Source organism: Mesocricetus auratus, unplaced genomic scaffold, assembly GCF_017639785.1.
Source record: "Mesocricetus auratus isolate SY011 unplaced genomic scaffold, BCM_Maur_2.0 Super-Scaffold_100691, whole genome shotgun sequence".
NCBI classification, from domain to species: domain Eukaryota; kingdom Metazoa; phylum Chordata; class Mammalia; order Rodentia; family Cricetidae; genus Mesocricetus; species Mesocricetus auratus.
Window position 1 is genome coordinate 2,967,655 of NW_024429267.1, and position 19,174 is coordinate 2,986,828.

At 39.7% G+C, this 19,174-nt stretch overlaps 1 protein-coding gene across 3 annotated transcripts in view; it reads right to left on the bottom strand.

Moving 5' to 3' along the window:
- Positions 1 to 19,174, bottom strand: part of Pias1 (protein inhibitor of activated STAT 1) — a 114,022-nt gene that overhangs the window by 75,427 nt on the left and 19,421 nt on the right. For all 3 annotated transcript variants that reach the window (XM_005075574.4, XM_013117423.2, XM_040740341.1), the window contains exon 2: positions 7,784 to 8,228. In XM_005075574.4, coding sequence (XP_005075631.1) covers positions 7,784 to 8,228 — 445 coding nt within the window. The remainder of the gene's footprint in view (positions 1 to 7,783; positions 8,229 to 19,174) is intronic.

Consider the following 19,174-nt stretch of genomic DNA (forward strand, 5'->3'; position numbering starts at 1 on the left):
TCAAATTCTTTTTCCTGTTTTTGTTTAGTTATTTTCATTTTGGGGCATTACATCTGGCTAAATTTGCTAAAAATAAAATGTAATCAAAGTTTAGTTGTACCAAAGAGGGCAACAGGAAAATGTAAAGGAAACTAAATGCTAAATGTACCACCTGAGCCAAGACACTTTACAGGGTGCTTTTTGACCGATTTCTTTTTATTTTTATTTGTTTGTTTGTTTAATAAGCCAGGGTATCATATAGATGAGGCTGATTTTAATTTATACTATTTGAACTCTTGATCCTCCTCTACCTCTTGAACACGAGAATTATAAGTTTGCACCATCACGTGTATCATGAGGTTGTGTGTGTGTGTGTGTGTGTGTGTGTGTGTGTGTATTTAAATTTTCATTTTATGTGTATGGGTGTTTTGAAACCATCTACGTCTGTGCAAACCTGGTGCCCGTGAAGGCCAGAAGAGAGTTGAATCTCCAGGATCTGGAGTTAAAGATGATTGTGAGTGAGCTGCCATATGGATACAGGAATCAAACCTGAGTCCTCTGAAAGCAGTGTTCTTACAGCTGGCTTAGTCATCTCCCCAGCCCCAAATCTCTCAATTTTAACAGGCTTTATTTCATATTTACAACTACATAAATGAGTTCTTTACTGATTCTGTCAAAATTCCTTTCTAACCAAGAAAGTCTAATATAGTTCCCAAGATAACATTTAAAAACTCATATCATTCACTAAAGTACATGGAATGCCTCAGCCTCAGGCTTCAGGACAACTATGTAAACACTACTAAATATGAAGCTAGAATCAGAAGATAAAAAGATTATCAACAAAGCATAGATATGCAAGGTAAACTTTGGAGTTTTGTTCTAAAGATCAGAACCAGTGCTGCCAAAGTAAGGGAAGCAAAGGTTGTGGTGAAGAAGCTCCCTCTCCTCCAAATCTAGGACTTTCCACCCCGCACCCAAGCTTCCAGCACACAGAAGGAAGACAGCCTGTGCTCACTTCTTAAGCGAGCTCACAAACCCCCTGTTAGCCCTTCTATCACTGTTTAGAGCCTGCACCCTGAATACACTGGCCCATCAACAGGCACTGGCTATTAGGCATGTAGAAGAAAGAAAACTAGATGATTCAAAATGAGAAGGAAGTTGTAAAGCAGCTGCTGATGTCAGCAGCCCTTGGCAGGAAATACTAGTAGCTGATGTCATAAGATACTGCAGGAGCCTCACCTGCAGTGGCACAAACCCCAGAAGGACAGCAAAACCCTGTATGCTTTTATACACACAACCTACACAAAGTTTCTCTCCTCTCTCTGTCTCTGTCTCTCTCTCTCTCTGCCTTCCTCACATGCATAGGGACCTGAGTTCGATTCCACATAGAGATGGGGAAAAAATAAAAGAAATAGAAAGAAAAGGGGGCTACTTTGGGCTGGAGAGATAGCTCAGCTATCAGAGCACTGGCTGTTCTTGCAGAGGCTACAGGTTTGATTTCCAGCACCCAAATGGCAGCTGGAAACCATTTGTAACTCCAGTCCCAGGAGACCCAAAGCTTTCCTAAGGACCTGGACATGAATGTGATACACAGATTTAAATACGAGCAAAACACCCACACACATTAAAAAATAATTTTAAAAATTTCAAAGGAACACTTAACAAGACTATAAGCCCACAATTGTGTTCAGTTGACAAAGTGTTGCCTAGCATGCAAGAAGTCTTGGGTTTTATAAAACAGGGCATGCCTATAATCCAAGGAGGCAGGAGGACCAGGAACTCCTGGCTAACTTCCACTAACTAGGGAATTGGAGGCTAGACTACTATATTAAGACCTGATGTCAAAACAAACACTGCTTAAGAATTGTCTTCTCAGCCATCCTGTCGGCTAGGATGTTAGAACTCATTTGACTGTAGCAGGAAACACAGGCCTCCTGACATACACCAGTGATTACAGTACTTACAAGGCAGAAGCAGGATCTGAGTTTCAAAAAAGTCTAGACTGCATAAGGAGACCCTTATCAACTGATTAACTGATTAGTTCCAGTTCTAAGCTGAATGTTTTTATGTAGTGTTTGTGTAGGATTACAAACTAACATTATCACAACATCCAGACTGAATATTTTTAAACTGTGCCCATGTCAATGTTATGGACAAATGGAAGGGGGCAAGAAGAATTAAATTTACCTGTCACATTCTGAACTTAACTGATAGCTATGATCAGGTAATCAACTATAAACTGTGCTTTTTAAGGGCTTTATTTTAATGTATGCATTTTTAAAAATAAAGAAAATAAGAAGCTATTTAATTTCTCAAAATGCAGATTTTCCAAGATCTAAACAAATGAGCCTTTCAGGAGAAAAATCATTTAGGAAAGCGCATGCTGTATTAATAGATCTACTTCATTCTATGGAAAGAGAGAGAGTGCAAACGCACATGCACACACACCCACCAAAACAGTCTTGCCAGGTGTGGCAGCACATGCCTTTAATCCCAAACTAATCTCTGTGAGTTTGAGGTCAGCATGGACTACATACCAAGTTCAAGGTCTACCAGGGTTACACAGTGAGACTCTGTCATTTACTAACACTAAAGAATCCAGAAAACAAAGTCCTACAACTGGGTTCATCCTAAATTTTTCAGATTACTCACAGACTTTCTCAAAAAACCCATTTCAGATTCATTAAAGCATTCCCATGCAACAAATGTTTATTGAATCGAGCTTCCACAGATTACTTTCTCGTAACATCGTTTGATTCACAATCAAAATGTTTATTTTAATTCTATGACAGGGAATGAGAAATTTGAAACATGGTGACACACTACTTTTGTATTTTTACGTGAAAATGTACCATATTAAAAACATTGGTATTTGAATCAAATTATACATGTAGTCAATTATGGTTATTTGCAGCAGTTTTGCTCTACACAGTCAGTCATTCAAGCAATGAACTAGTACTAATGGAAGCAGGGTTTGGCTCCCTCAAGCCTCTCTGTTCACAAAATTTACATCAACTAATTATCAAATAACCTCATTGTATATGTTAATGTTTTGTGTATTCTGTTTCTATCTGAAAACTCATTACTTAATAATGTGTTGTTCATTCATCAACCTTAACTCACAACTGACAATACTGCTAGCACCTGTCTGAGCAAAGCTTGCCTACTAACACTTGTATCTTACATATTTGTTGGGGTTTTTTGGGGGGGAGGGAGCTCTCTCTGTGTGTGGCCCTGGCTGTCTTGATACTTGTCTTTGCCTCCCAAGTGCTGGAATTAAAGACATAGGTTACCACACTCAGCCACATCTTGGTTTACATCACTAGTTCTTACAATCAGACCACCAGACAACATTTTAGGGCAACATTTGGTGGGCCATTTAAAACAGTACAAATAAACAAAAGAACCAAGTTTGGTGACACTTGAGAGGTAGACCCAGGAGAGTTCAAGGTCATCAACAGCTACATAATGAGTTCAACTTGTAGCTATCTACTTAATATCTCTTTAGGGGAAAATCAAATATCGCTATACCACATTAAAATGTCCTTAAGGTGGTGGGGGGGGTAGAAATAGACATGATCAAGATATACTGTTTACATGCATAAAAGTGTCAATGAATAAATGTAAAATGTTCTAAAGCTGGGTGTGGTAGTTCACACCTTTAAACCCAGCATTTGGAAGGAGCAGGTAGAAGCCAGCCTGTCTACATAGAAAAGTTCCCAGGCCATCCAGTGTATACAGTGAGACTTTGTCTAAAGAAAAACAAAAGTTCTATAAAAACCGAGCTCCCTAAGTAACCTTCAGGCTATGGTAGTGTATACAGGGGAACTTGAGCAATTGAGGACTATTACAAGTTTGAGGCCAGCCTAGACTATCTATATACCGGGAGGCTACATGAAAACTTCAAAAATTCTTGAAATGCGTTCTCAAGTTTCACCAATCCACAAAACTGAAATACGCAGTGATTTATAACAAGAATTGACAAACTTTCTCCTGAAAGAGCCAGTAAGTAGGTTGTACAGGCGTGCATGGCCTCAGATACATATTCATTGTTAATTTTTTAAAAAATTATTTACTTATGGGGTGGGAGAGGCCCACGCATGTGAACATCAAGGACAACTCTGGAGAGTCTATTTTCTCCTTGTCCACGTGGCTCCCCAGGATCAAAGTCAGGTTGTCAGGCTTAGTGAGGAGCCCCTTACCAACTTGCCACCTCCTGTTACAGTCACTGGTTTAATTTTAACTTTTCTAGAGTATACAAAAAAATTCTGAACTGGGTGTGGAGACTCAAGATCCAGAAAGTAGAGGCAGAAAGGTTGTTGCGATCTCCAACTAGGCCTAGGATACACAGTGAGGTTCAAGCCAGCTTGAAGTACAGGATGAGATTCAATCTTATGCAACAAAATTCTTACTAAGAACCACACAAAAAGAGGCCACAGGTTACAATCAGTTTGCCACCATGGGTTGCACAGTAAGACTCTGGTTTTAAAAACAGGGATGGGGGTAGAGATCATGTGCTGGAGAGATGGATGGCTGGGTGGTTAAGAGCATGCACTATTCTTCTAGAGGATCTGAGTTCAGTTCCTAGCAACCTTGTCAGGTGGCTCACAATCACCTAAGTCTAGATTCAGGGGGATCCAACACAACAGGCCTTTTGGGGCACTTAATGAAAAATAATAAAAATAAACCCTTTAAAAATTATTTTTATTTTTTGAGACAAAGTCTCTCTGTGTAGCCCTGACTGTCCTGGAATTTGCTCTGTAGAATAAGCTGGCTTCAAACTCACACAGAGATCCACCTGCCTCTGCCTTTGCCTCTTGAGTGCTGGGATTAAAATACTAAGATGTAAGGGTAAACATTGAAATCAAATCAAACTACAATACCCATACAGGTATGTAACTGGAAACAATGAATCTGAACATCAGAATGAAAAACTAATATATACATTTGAGCAAAGCACCTCAAGCAAAATGAGTTTAACTTTCTAAACAGTACCTAATATGCTCACCAGTCTTCATTTCTACTTTCCATAACAAAATTGGTACACATGTTAAATATCATCTAATCACATCAACACTTGAGAATTATATTAAAGAAAACAAGCATGAGGGATTAACTGTTAAGACCAGAAGAGTTTAAAAGCCACACTCAAATACAAGTTACCAACATTCTTCTATCAAATTTCAGATGATCTAACGATTATTCAAATGATGTGTCTACATGACACATAAACTTTATATAAATACAAATAATGCCATTAATTTAAAATGGTAGAGATTTACATGAGTTAGGCAAGAGAAGATGTTTATCTTATTAAGGAAGAAATAAAAGATGAATCACACAACCCTAAATTCATCTATGAAAAACAACAAGCACCATGTGTTATCTGTGTATACATACGTACTGCTAACAATTTCTTTTCTTTTTTTACAATGAACACACACAAGCTTTATATGTAGTAGGTAGATTCTCAATGAGTCTTTTTTTCCTCTTGTTTTGTTATTTTAGAAATAAAATGGGGCTGGAGAGATGGCTCAGCAGTTAAGAGCACTACTGCTCTTACAAAGGACCTGGGTTCAATTTCCACCCACAGAGGGTGGCTCACAACCAGTAACTCCAGCTCCAAGGAATCTAATAGCTCCTTCTGATCCTCAGACACTAGGCACCATGGGCAGGCAAAACATTCACAAAAATAAATAAATAAATAAATAAATAAATAAATAAATAAATCTGTGTTTGTTTTTTTTTAAAGAAGAAAGTGGTGTTATGAACTTGTTTGTTAGGCTGGCTTAGCAGGTAAGGGCATTTGCCTTCAAGTTTGACCACCTAAATTTGATTCTGAAGATTTGCATGGTAGAAAAAAATGAACCAACTCTCTGACCTCCTACATATGCTGCAACACCTGCATGAATGGAGTACATGTGTATATACATACAATATAAAAATAAATTCATAAATTGAATAAATTCATATAATAAAATGCATGCTCGTTGAAAATGCCTTCTGTATCTTCATTTATTCTTAGAAATTCTGCTAAATACAACTAAAATCAAATATTTCCTTGTTCACTAACAGAATTTCAGCAATGCTCTCAAAACCATGGCTCCACACAATACACAAACAGGAACCAGTGATTGGACTCAATGGACTGTAAACAAAGCAACAAAAAGGAAGTTAGGAGAGGGACATATTGAAGAGGATCCAAGGAGAGTTGAAGGAGAAGAGGGTGGAGATGATCAAAATACATTGTATACATATATGAAACTCTCAAAGAATAAATTAAAAATCTAATTTTAAAAACCCTCTCCAAAGCCAGGCAGTGGTGGCGCACGCCTTTAATCCCAGCACTTGGGAGGCAGAGGCAGGCAGATCTCTGGCCGGGCTGGACCGACAGCCTCCAAAACAGTACAGAGAAACCCTGTCTCGTAAAAACAAAACAAAACAAAACAAAACAAAAAAAAACAAAAACCCTCTCCAAAAGACTGCTGGCACATGCCTGAAATTCCAACGTTTAGGCGGTAGACAAGAGGATCAAGAATTCAAGGTCATATTCTGCTTTACATAGAACACTAGGCCAACCTGGACTACATTAGACCCCATCCCAAAAACATTTCGCCTTCTCTAAAAGTATTCAAATTTGTTCTCAATACTCAACAACTCCTCAAGCTGACATATTTAATATTAATGACAGGAATTAGTAAACATTTCTATAAGAGCCAGACAGGAAATACTTTAGACTCAGGGGGCACATATGATCTGTTGCTTATAATTCATTGGTCTTGTTTACATTTCTGAAATATATAAAAAAAAATTCTGAGCTGGTGATAGTGGCTCCCATGTGTAATCTTGGAACCCAGAAAGCAGAAGCAGGGAGGACTGCTCTGAGTGCTGGTCAGTTAGGGTCACAGAGACCCTGCCTCAAACAACAACAAAATTCTTACATAAGCATCACACAAAACCAAACCAGTAGAATTAGCCTGACAGCCACAAATTTGCCAAGGACTAATTTCTAACAAGCAGCATCTGGAAAAGTTTGCTATTAAAGTATATTCTACCAAAGGCATCAAAAATCACAACAAAGCCAACTGTTTCACATTAATAAAGCAGATGACATCGTAGCAACTAAAACTGATTAATAAATATGTTGAACTCTATACCGTGACAAGGAAATCTCAGAATGGAAAACCTAACAGAAACTTTTAGCACTCATTTTACACATGAATAGGAATTTGTGTATGTCACATATGTATGCCTAACACACATGTCTCCATTTGAAAAACAGCAGCTGAAAGTTGTCTACGACATCAAAGCTCAAATTTCCTTTCATGATAATTAAAACCATTTATACATTCAAGTAATCAAACTGGTCAGTCTGTCATCAACCAATGAAAATTAAGAACAGAGTTTAGAGACTGGTGGTAATTTGTTTTCCATTTTAATTTATAAGGGTTACTGTATATTAACTAGAAGCCAGGCACAGTGGAACATACCTCTGGAGGCAGAGGCAGGAGAATCTTTGTGAGTTCAAGGACAGTCTAGCCTATATAGAAAGATACAGGACAGACAGAGTTTATATGGTGAAACCTGGTTTCAAACTTAGTATTTCTAGTGTCTGAAACTGTTGCCCACTTTGGTCTAAAGGACAGTTTTTATATATTTGATTTAATCTAAACTCAAAAGATCCTCATGAACATCCTGATGCTACTACCAAACATGAACTTCATTAAGAATAAGACTGGGTCAGACTGAAAGTCTAAAAGAAGAATGCTAACCACCTCAGTAACCAAATTGCCTCCTATCTTACCTAGACTGGTGGGTTTGATCAGCTCATCCAGCAGGTCATAGAATGGTAGCTTTTGCAGCTTTATATCCGGATGGACGGGGTGCAGCGCTGATGTGAGATGTGGGAGTTCCAGTTCATGTTTAGGTCCCAGAAGAGAAACAGGGAGTAGTGGGGATGATGCCGGGTGACCATCATAGGTGAGCTGTGGAATGGTAGATGGAGACAGAGTCGCTGGCATAGGACTTGAATGTACGTTGGGGATAGACAAGTCCGCAGGCGTCATAATTTTCTGAGGGAACCGCCTCCTGTAGAGTTCTTTAATTTTCATTTGTACAGCAGGGCTGCAGCCAGCCTTTAACAAATGCAGGGCTTTTGTAAGAAGTTCGTGTTTGCGTCCGTGCTTGTTCCTCCCAGCGTAGCCCAAGAGAACTTGGAGTTCAGAAACTCTAAGGCTCATAACCATTTGCTTAGAGAAAACAGTAAAATGTAAAATATTAGTGCCTGAAACCACAATTTACAATTCTAATTTTTATTTAGCCTTTTCATATGGTTTGCTTAAATGCCAGCCCATTTAACATCCTTACTATTCCAAACCAAGTTTAACCAATTAGTAATAAACTTTAAAAGTAATATGCCTAAGTTTACTGATTTCCATGTAGGATTATAAAGGATACAGGATAGAGTTTACACTATGCAGAACCACATCTCACTTTATCCTACCATTCAGTGACATTAGCAAGCACTTACAAACTCTCCAGAAGCACAGACTTCAGATGGAAGGGTAGTAATGTGCCCTCAAGAACATTCCTACCTTCTTGGAGAAAAAACTTTAAGTACATTGAAACCAAACACCCCACCTCAAACCCCAGACACATTATCAAGTACTAGTCTCTATACTATCTCTGGAATTCAAGGAACAGTCGCTATTTTCCTGAGGCCTATCTCTTAAGTCTTTGCTGTTACACAGCTAGCTAGCAATCCCATCAGATGCTTAAGTTCTTGAGTCCCACCTACACATCAAGAATTCCATCTTTACACTATAAAACATGAAGTTAAATGACAGAAATCTACTTACCTTCATTAATCCTGGGTTCACAATTTATTTCATCACTGTTTCTACCCCTCCACCCTGCCCCTTCTAAGAACAACAGGAAATGGAAATCTAATCAGAACCTTCCATTTTAGAGCAACAGAAAAAGGGAACCAAAGAGGAAGGACTGACCCTGACCACACTACTACTTATGGAAGAAGCCCTGTCTCCAACAGGAAATGCCAGGATGAATACACACCTGCAAGCTTCCCATTCATTAAATCCTCCATTTCCTAAACTACTGGATCCTCTGGCCTCATACCAAATACCAACAACAGAGGCTGCACTGCCTCTCTACCTTCCTGTAGGGCTATAAATACCCTTTCTCAACAAACCCATTACAATAGTGGTTCTCAACTCTTTAGTGTGGTAACCCCAATCATAAAATTATTTTCTTTGCTACTTAACTGTAATTTTGTTAATGTTATGAAACAAGACGTAAATATCTGTGTTTTCTGATGGTCTTAGGTGACCCCTGTGAAAAGTTCATTTGACCCCCCAGTGTGTTACAACCCACAGATTGAGAACCACTACACTAGAGAGTCCTTTCAGGTAGCAAAACAGCCCCCAAAGTGATCAATGAATGCAGCACTCTGATGCAATATAGTTGGCCAGTCAAAGCTGTTAGTTGCTCCAGTTTCCCACCTTCAGATCCAGCTTCACCAGCCTGTTCCAGTCAGTAGATTGGAACTGTTTTACTATCTATCTCTACTGCTGCACTGTCATTTCTATCCACATTCCTTGCCTAGACTGAGGTGCTCCAGGACTGATAACCATTCTAGACAGAAGTTCTCTGGAGCTCATGACCATTTTATCTTCAGCATCTAGAACCAGAGTTTGTTATCAACTATATGGACAGTGAAGGAATGAACAAGAAAAGCATGCCAGAAGGAATGGAGGGGGAGAGTGCAAATCAATGCCCAAATTATTGTGCTGTACAGAGGCATACAAAGATGTAACACAGACTTTGGGAACAAACTGCTGAGCATAACAGTCCACATGTGAAAGAGCAGCAATTGGGAGACTGAGATAGGAAGATCTTAAGTTCAAGGTTAGCCTGAGATACATGATCTCAAACAACAATAAAATAAGTAATTCTATAACCCCCCCAATGCTATAGGTATTTTCTTTTTGGATATTAGCAGACTGCAAAAAGGACAATAGTGTCTTCTCCCTACTCACCGAAACATCCTAGAAAAGTATAAAATAACTGGAAAAATATTCAAAAGAGAACTGTCAGGCATGGTCGAACATATCTATAATCCAAGCAGTTGGGAGACAGAGATAAACAACCTGGTCTATAAATAGAAAAGTTCTAGGCCAGCCAGGGCTATAGAGTGAGACCCTGTCAAGTGAGGAAGGGAGGGAGGAGGGGGAACAGAGTCACCAAGATGGCTCAGTAGCCACAGGTACTCTGACCTCTACATGTAAACCATGATAATCTTATCACCCTCCTAGTGTGTGTGTGTGTGTGTGTGTGTGTGTGTGTGTGTGTGTGTGTGTGTGTGTGTGTGTGTGTACAGGAGCCTGCAGAGGTCAGAAGAGAGTAGTGGACCTGGACCTGTGGGAAGAGTTATAGACAGGTGCTGTGAAGTGTCCAACAAGGGTACTGGGAACAAAACTTGGATCCTTTGGAAGGGCAGCAGCACTAAACCGACTGTCCACTCCCAGAAATGCACTGTAAATCTTATGCTGGACATCTGTACTCCTGCACTTAGGAGGCTGAGACCGAGAGAACCAGAGTTTAAGGCCAGCTTGAGCTACATAGGGAGATCGTATTATTTCATCATAGTCTTCTGTTTTTAATGAAATAAAATCAAACATGAAGGATTAGTAATTAAAAACAAATTGGAGTTGGCTGGTCTTACTTTTCTATTGCTGTGATAAAACACCATGACCAAGGCAACTAACAGAAGGAAGGGTTTATTTAGGCTCACAGTTCTAGAGGGATAAGATTCCATTCATCATGGCAGGGAATTCTGACTTCAGATGGCAGGAACAGATGAGAGCTCCCATCTCAGAATGTAAAAGCAGGAAGCAGGGACAGCAAACTCGAAATGGGATGGGGCTTTAAACTCTAAAAGCCACCCCCTGTGCCAAATAATGCAACCAACTGGGGACCAAGTATTCAAACATTTGAGCCTGTAGGGAACAGTCTCATTCAAACATCACACTGTCTTAGTTTCTTTTCCTGTTCTCGTGTAAAAATGCTGTGACAAAAGCAACTTCAGGGAAAGGGGCTATACTGGCTCAACATTCAAGGGTAAAATCCATTATGGTGGGGAAGATGTGTCAGGAGCTTAAAGAAGCTGGCCACATCACGTTCACAATTGAAAACAGAGAGCAATGAATGCATCATGCTACTCAGCTCCCTTTCTACATTTATAAAATCCAGGACCCACAACTGGTATTAATGGCCAGGAAATGTTGTTGCCCACAGTGGGCAGGTCTTCCCACATCAATTTAAAACATGAAGATACTCTCCAAAGGCATGTCCAGAGGCCCATCTCCCAGGTGATTCTAGACTCTTGTCAATTAATACTAGCAGTCACATAGGCAAATGTGTTTATTCTAAAAAAGGGGGGAGGGGCAGCATTAAATTTTAGAGATAAATATCTTTCCTTTTAATTCAACTCCATTCTCTAAGACACAAACAAAAACAGCAATTCAGTAATTACTACAAATTTCAGTGATGTTAACCTTTGTCATTAGTTGTGAGTACAAGATTAAATGTAGCACGGATGTATTACTGTATTTCTATGAAACACACTGACAATTTACATAAAATAAAGCCCCTTGTTTTGAAGGATCAAAGAAAAGGTTAAATAACAAACTAAACTTGACAGCTGTCAATTACATTTTGACTGCCTCAAAAAAGACAAAGCAAACAATAGCAACTGTGAAAAAGAATACTTATACAGAATACACTCAAAAGACAGCTGTTATTAATGAGCCAAGGGTGCTGGTTTGGGTCTATTTTTTTAAAAAAAAGAGGATTTATCATTGTTACATTTTTAAGACAGGTATTATGTTTTACACAGGAAGCAAAAGATCTGCTGAATGTTCACAACTAATTCTACTTCAAATATATTTTCACAATTTTACAGAAACATTTCAAGGAAACAAACCACATGCCTTTGAATTGGGGGGTAAGACTCAATTAAAAAGTGAATGTATTTTATCTCAATTTATAGTTCAAGCTTTAGCATTTGAACTTTAAAGTTATGGCTAAGATGGGTGTGTGCTCCATTAACCATTCTGCACTTGATAACCTTGTACAGCGCAAGGCCAGGTGTGTTCCTTGCTATTACTGGAATAGCTTTTGCATACTCTTGGAGACTATAATAAGCACTGCATTTTAGAGAACTGAAGAAGGGGGTGGGAAAGGTCCAGTCATCTGAAGCATCACTCAAATGAAAGGCTGCAAAGAAGCATGCAGCAATTAATTCACAGTGCAGAAGCTCTGACAACACATAGAAAAACTAAACATTTAAATACTGATGAGATGCTGAAATGAAATATATTTTAATTTGCAATGTGCTCAAAATTCTTCATTTGTTAAGACTACAATAAAATGAATATTTACAACTAAGGATAACATTAACCATGATAGCTATTAGAAATCATCACCTCCTAGGGAATTCCAGCATTCTGCTGACTACATCCTTGGATGATATGGTTCTTAGAATCCTAGGGGGTTAAAAATGGTTGAAAAGTGTATATATTCTATACAGAAGAGTATTCTGTGAAGGAACTCTTCCTAAAGTGTTTTATTTTTTTATCAGACAGACATACACATGGCTTTTAAATTCTCTTAAAAACTTTTGTTTTTAGGTATTTGATAAACACCTGCAAATGGATGCTACAGGAGGACAGAAGGGGTCATCAGATCCCCTGGAACTGGAGTTATAGGCAGTTGTGAGCCATCTGTGTGGATGCTGGGAAACAAACACCGGGCCTCTGGAAGAACAGCAAGCTTTTTTTTTTTAGCCACTGCATTCTCACCAGCCCCACATGTATATTTTTTTAAATATTTTTTTTAATTTTAGTAATTTTTAAATGTATGAGTGTTTTGCCTCCAAGTATATATGTATACCATGTGCATGTCTGGCGCCAATGGAGGTCAAAAGAGGGCACTGAATCCCCTAAAACTAGAGTTATATATAGATGATTGTGAGCTAACATGGATTATGGGAATTGAACCTGGGTCCTCTACAAGAACAAGTGCTCTTAACCACTGAGACATCTTTCTAGTCCATGCACATTTTTTGTTTGTTTACTTGTTTGTTTGTTTGTTTTTCGAGACAGAGTTTCTCTATGTAACTCTGGCTGTCCTGGAACTGACTCTGTAAACCAAGCTGGCCTTGAACTCAGAGATAAGCCTACCTCTGCCTCCCCAAGTGCTGGAATTAAGGGTGTGCGCCATAACCACCTGGCCCATATAGACAACTTTTAAAATCCTAATAGTGTTACAACAAACAGTAGTTCCTTGCCATACCTTCAATTTTAGCTTTTGCTTCTGGAATTTTTCACCATCTGTACAGCAGCTTGTTAATTCTTCCCTGAAGGTATCTACTGACTTCCAATTATAAGAGATAACTTTTTTAGCTGTCAAATTTCATCATCTACCATCTCCCCATCATAATTTGTGACTGAATCAATTGTCTCTGCTTTCATTATTACGACTGTAAATAAAATTCACTTTTGAACCAAGAGTACATCACAATTATGCTTTCTTTTCATATAATTTTCCTTCTTTATATTTAATACCCACCATTTTTGTGCCTGATTAGTATTCTATGTACCCACTGTCCATTCATCTGCATATTCAAACTTTCCTCTCAATAGATTCAATTATGTGAAGGAAAGCTGTTTAAATTTTGGCTGGTTTTGTTTTATATCTTTTTTTCTTATCTTGTTCTGTTATGAGTTGCCTTGTTTTGTTTGTTTCTGAGACAGGGTTTTCATCATATAGCTCAAGCTAGCCTGGAACTTGCTATGTAGTTCAGCCTAGTTCAAACTCAGTATCTTCTTACCTCAGACCCTGGAGTGTTAAAATTACAGAAGGCTCTTTCTTCCTAAAAACATAGCCCCAGCAGCCTGCTACAAGGCTACAATATTGACAGTTAGATCTGAGCCTAGTGCACACTTATGGTCACAGAATTTCCCTTTTATGTGTTCCAGGAACTCCCATCTGTATCCCACATTGAACCCCATTTCCTCATTGCTGGTCCTCCTTTCTTGGCTTCTATTCTTAGTGAGGTTTTTTCCTCCAGTAGATTTCTGAGAAGGTTGCATGGGAGGTGTGTTTTTATATCTTGTATTATTATAAAATCAATACTTCCTCACACTCAGTCCTTGAGTTTGGCTCAGCATAGAATTTAGAGAGAAATTTTTCAGCAGAATTTAAGACATTTCTTTATTTTCTATTCAGAGTGTTGGTATTAAAAAGATTAGACCAGGAGCTGGAGAGAAAGCTCAGCTGTTAAAAATATTTGTAGAGGGCCCAGGCTCAATTCCCACCATCTACATGGTGGCTTACCACAATCTTTAACTACAGTTTTAGAGGAGTCTGACTCCCTCTTTAGATCTCTGAGGGCAGGATCCACACATACATGGATGCAGGCAGAACACTCACACACATAATATATAAGTCTTTTAAAAAGCTTTGGGGGGGGGCTGGAGAGATGTCTCAGTGGTTAAGAGCACTGGCTGCTCTTCCAGAGATCCTGAGTTCAATTTCTAGCAACCACATTGTGGCTTACAACCACCTTGAATGAGGTCTGGTACCCTCTGCTGAACTACATACAGAATACATGCAGGCAGAAGACTGTATACGTTTAAAAACAAGCAAAAACAAAAACAACCCCCCCCTTTTCTTTTTAGGTTAGACGCTAGGCTTTGTGGCACATGCCTATAATGCCAGCACTCTGAAGGTGGAGGTGGTGGATCAGAAGTTCAAAGTCACCCTAAACTAAACAGTGTGTTTGGAGCCAGCCTGTGCTCCAGGAGACCCTATCAAACAAACAAACAAACAAACAGTCTCAATACTGTTAATCTCTAATCCTTTGTGGTTGCCTGTATATCCCCCATCTGGAAGCTTATATAATTTCCTCTTTAGGTGTTCTGAAAGTTCACAGCATCATGCATCAGCAATGGCTTTTTGGCTTGTTTCTACATGGTCTAGTAATGTTGGGCTTAAACATTTAGAGATGCATATCTTGGAGGGTTTCTAACAAGTCTTTTTTTGTTCCCTTTCTCACAGCCTGCCATTTAGATAGTAAATTTACCAAAAAAAACAAAAAAAAACAAAAAAAAAAAAACGATTCTCTAAGTGTTCTCAGGGAATTGTATCGAGGAATGAGATGTCTGTCAGTCCAAAGACAACATCACCCTTAACCTCCTTTGTAGATACATTAAAATTGGGTGCGCGCGCGAACATGAACACACACACACACACACACACACACACACACACACACACACCCTACTAATTCCCAACTACACAAGGGGAAGGAATCCATTTTGCAATTAATAAAAAGTGCCAGTTTTATACTCTCATTAGCTATGACCTTTCTTATTAAAAGTTATGTCTACATTGTAAGCAAGGATAAGTGCCCTCCAGCTCTCATTCACTCCCTGCTGTGGTAGTTTCAGGTCAGTCACAAAGTAGACTCTGCACTGTAAGTCTTTATCTAATATTACTATGTAACCAAGTATGAACTAGAATGAATTTTTAACAGACAAAAATAGGCAGTTAATAATGTTGTATTTCAGATGTAATATTATTTTCTATAAATCTAAACTTCTATAGTTATATACACTAAAGCCAGGCATGGTGATTCATACCTTTACTCCAGGCACTAGGAAGAAGCAAGAGAACTGATGGAAGTCTGCAATCTACAAAGTGAGTTCTAGCCCAGCCTGGTCTACATAATGAGTTTCACGTCCTGCCTGAGCTCCAGGCCTGCTAGGATGCAAAGTGAGACTGTTCCCCAAGAAACCCAACAATGAATCAGATACATCAAGAAAAGCATATTAAAATAGAAATATTTTATCCATTATTTTCAAAGTCAGATTATTCAATGAGAGTAAATTCTAAATTCTGGACCATTTGTAACCTTTCCCATTAGAAATGGTTCATCAACTGGGTACAGTGGCTCACATCTATAAGCCCAGCACTTGAGAGACTGAGGCAGGGTCACTGCCATGAGTGTGAAGCCAAACTAGGGCTACTACTACAGAGTGAGCCCCATAGCCTGGGCAACAAAGAGACATAGCCTTTAGAGGCAAACAAGGAAACAAACAAGGAAAGGAAAAGAATAAAGACAGAAATGAAAACTCAAAATGACCAATTGGTAGATTAACAATTTGTCAACAACACCTAGTTCAACCAGAAAACCTAGTTAGACAGTTTCTACTCAGAGTAGTAAATCAGGTTGACTGCATCCTTCTCCATAATCATCTCCCTCCCAGTTTCTCATCTTTTATTTATTTCTCAACATAAGACAACTAGAAAGTGATTTGCAGTACCAGCCCCTCCAGCTATCACCTTCATTTCTCAGCCTCCATTCCATCATAGTGATTACACTACGTTCTCAAAAGATGACAAAATATTGTGATTATATGTAAACAGACATTCCATTTTCCCTCAAGCAATGTACAAACTTAACATTTTGAAAGGGTTACCATGGTTTCATTTTTGATAGATTATTTATACGTCATCCCCATCTATGTCCTACCACATTTCATGAAACATATGGATATAGGCTTCAAAAAGCTCCTTCTTGTTAACATGAATACTAAAAATAACAAATCTAACTTAGACTGTTATAAAATTTGGACACAGTATTAAGTTTAATTTAAAATTCTAGAATTTAAAACACTAACACATTGACCAATTTCATGTGCAGAGACAAGAAAATATGGTTCTTATTTAAGGAAAACGCTGCTCTGTCATGACTCGGATAGGTTTCTCCTAGTGCCTGAATTTCCCCTGAGGCCTAAACTGTTCTGGGACCCTACCTCATCTCTAGTCCACCTGCAACAGACTTACCTTCACGCTCACCAATCACTCAGAAACTCATCCACCAGCAGCAATTAGGTTAGTTTCTCCTTTGGTCTGTATAAACATGTTCTCTGTGTCTGAAGAAGCAACCTTGAGTATCTGGCGCCTTTCTGGTACTCTTGGAGGAAGAGGTGGCTGGGAGCAAGGCCCTCTTCACCTGGCCCCATTCCCCCATCCTTGGAGCTGCAATATTGCAGTTTCCTTAGGCCAAATCAGGCTATTGCTTCCCTTCCTGACCTCTTTTCCCATCTTTCCTTCAGAGCAGAGCAGATCACAGGGCACAGAGCACAGGACACAGAACAGAGCAAGGACTCTGCCAGAGCAGAACTCTAACACCTTGCTTGGGAAACCCTTCCCCGCTAGAACCAAGCTCTACAACACTTCTGTTAGGAAAGCCTTCCCTTCAGAGCTGTCTGAAATTCCACAGCTCCTCTAGGTCCTCATGGCTTTTGGAACCCCATTCCTGACCCTCTCCTGTGGATGAGACACTCCTCCTAGAGCTTGACTTTTCTGTCCTCTCCTTCTCACCTCTACGAAAGCCCTGGCACCAGACTAAGCCCCTGACTACCATTGAGTGTGGTGACCACCCACTGAACAGCTTGGTCCTTGCTGGGTCCTCCCTGAGTCCTGGGAATGCCCACCACTACTGGCTGCAGTGACATTTTCCTTCTCTCTCATCCAAGGAAATGCATCTCCCATATCCTCTCATTTCCCCCTTGGAATACCTCTTAGGAAACCTCTATCCTCTACTCCTGGCACCCTACCTTGAAGGGCTCTAAATCTATTCACGTTTGGAATCAAATTTGGCTTCAATACCCCTTAGATAATCAATCCGAAAGGACACCTAATGGCACTTTAAATCTTAATATTATCTGGGACCTTTACAAATACTATGAGCAAGGGCTGGAGAAATGGCCCCATCTGGAAGTTAAGAGCACTGGCTACTCTTACAGAGGTCCTGAGTTCAATTCCCAGCAACCACACAGTGGCTCACAACCATCTATAATGAGATTTGGTGCCTTCATGCCAGAACACTGTATACATAATAAACAAATACTGTGAGCTATTAGGGAAACAGAAAGAGATTCCTCATTCCCTATTTCTCTTTTCTCAGCTTCAAGCCCTGTTTTTGCCTACACACACACACCCACACCCACACACACACACACACACACACACACACACCTACACACACCCACACACTGTGTAAATGTCCTGTCTTTTAAAAATAACCATTGATGGATCTGCAAGTTTATTGCAAAGTGGGTGCCAGGAGCTGGACCTAGCAGGATGGGGAGAAAGCAAAGGAACAGGCCAGTTGCAACATGCACAGGCCCTGAACACTCTTCACTTGCTGGTGTATCTCTCAGCTCCCTCCCAAAGTGTCCTCTGTCTATAGACACAGTTTAAACTCCTCCTAGCTGTGAGGCCCAAACCAGATAATTCTTCCATTTTTTTCGATCACACTAACAAGCCTCCCCCTTACCTGCCTCAACCAGCAGTCCCTTCTCTTTCTCTCCAGCCTCTCTGGTTTCCCTTTCTCCCTTCTCAGAGACAGGCTGCCCACCCAGTCAGGGTCAAGGCAGTCCCCAATTAGGAGCCTGAATGAAATTACAATATCCCAGAGGGCATCCTTGCTAGGGATCAATTTGTAACTTGCTTCCTGGCAGGTCTTCACAATGCCACCCTTAAAATGACAAATTATGGGGCTGGAGAGATAGCTCAGAGGTTAAGAGCACTGGCTGCCCTTCCAGAGGTCCTGAGTTTAATTCCCAGCAACCATGGGACTCACAACCATCTACAATTCAATCTGGTGCCCTCTTCTGGCATGTAGGCAGAACACTGTATATGTAATAAATAAATCTTTTTTTTTAAATGGCAAATTATGATAAAACCCAAGATGTCATTCAGGACAAACAAGAAAACCTGATTCAATTTCTAGACCACCTCACAAAGGCCCTCTTACAATATACCAATCTGGACCCCCAGACCCCAGATGGAAAACAACTCCTTTTGACCTATATCTTCTCCCAGAGTTTCCTGATATTAGGGCTTAAGTTCACAGGCAGTTAGCAGACACCTTTAAGATGTACAATGGAAAGAGATGAAAAAGACAAAAAACAAAAATCCTTGATGCTAGTGAAGGCCTTTCCCTGGCCTCCCAAAGCCTGCTAACTCAACACCTACTGCATGCCAGGATGGTAATACTATGTATAGGATATGGATCTTGGTACTGAGTGGACACTAGTTTTTC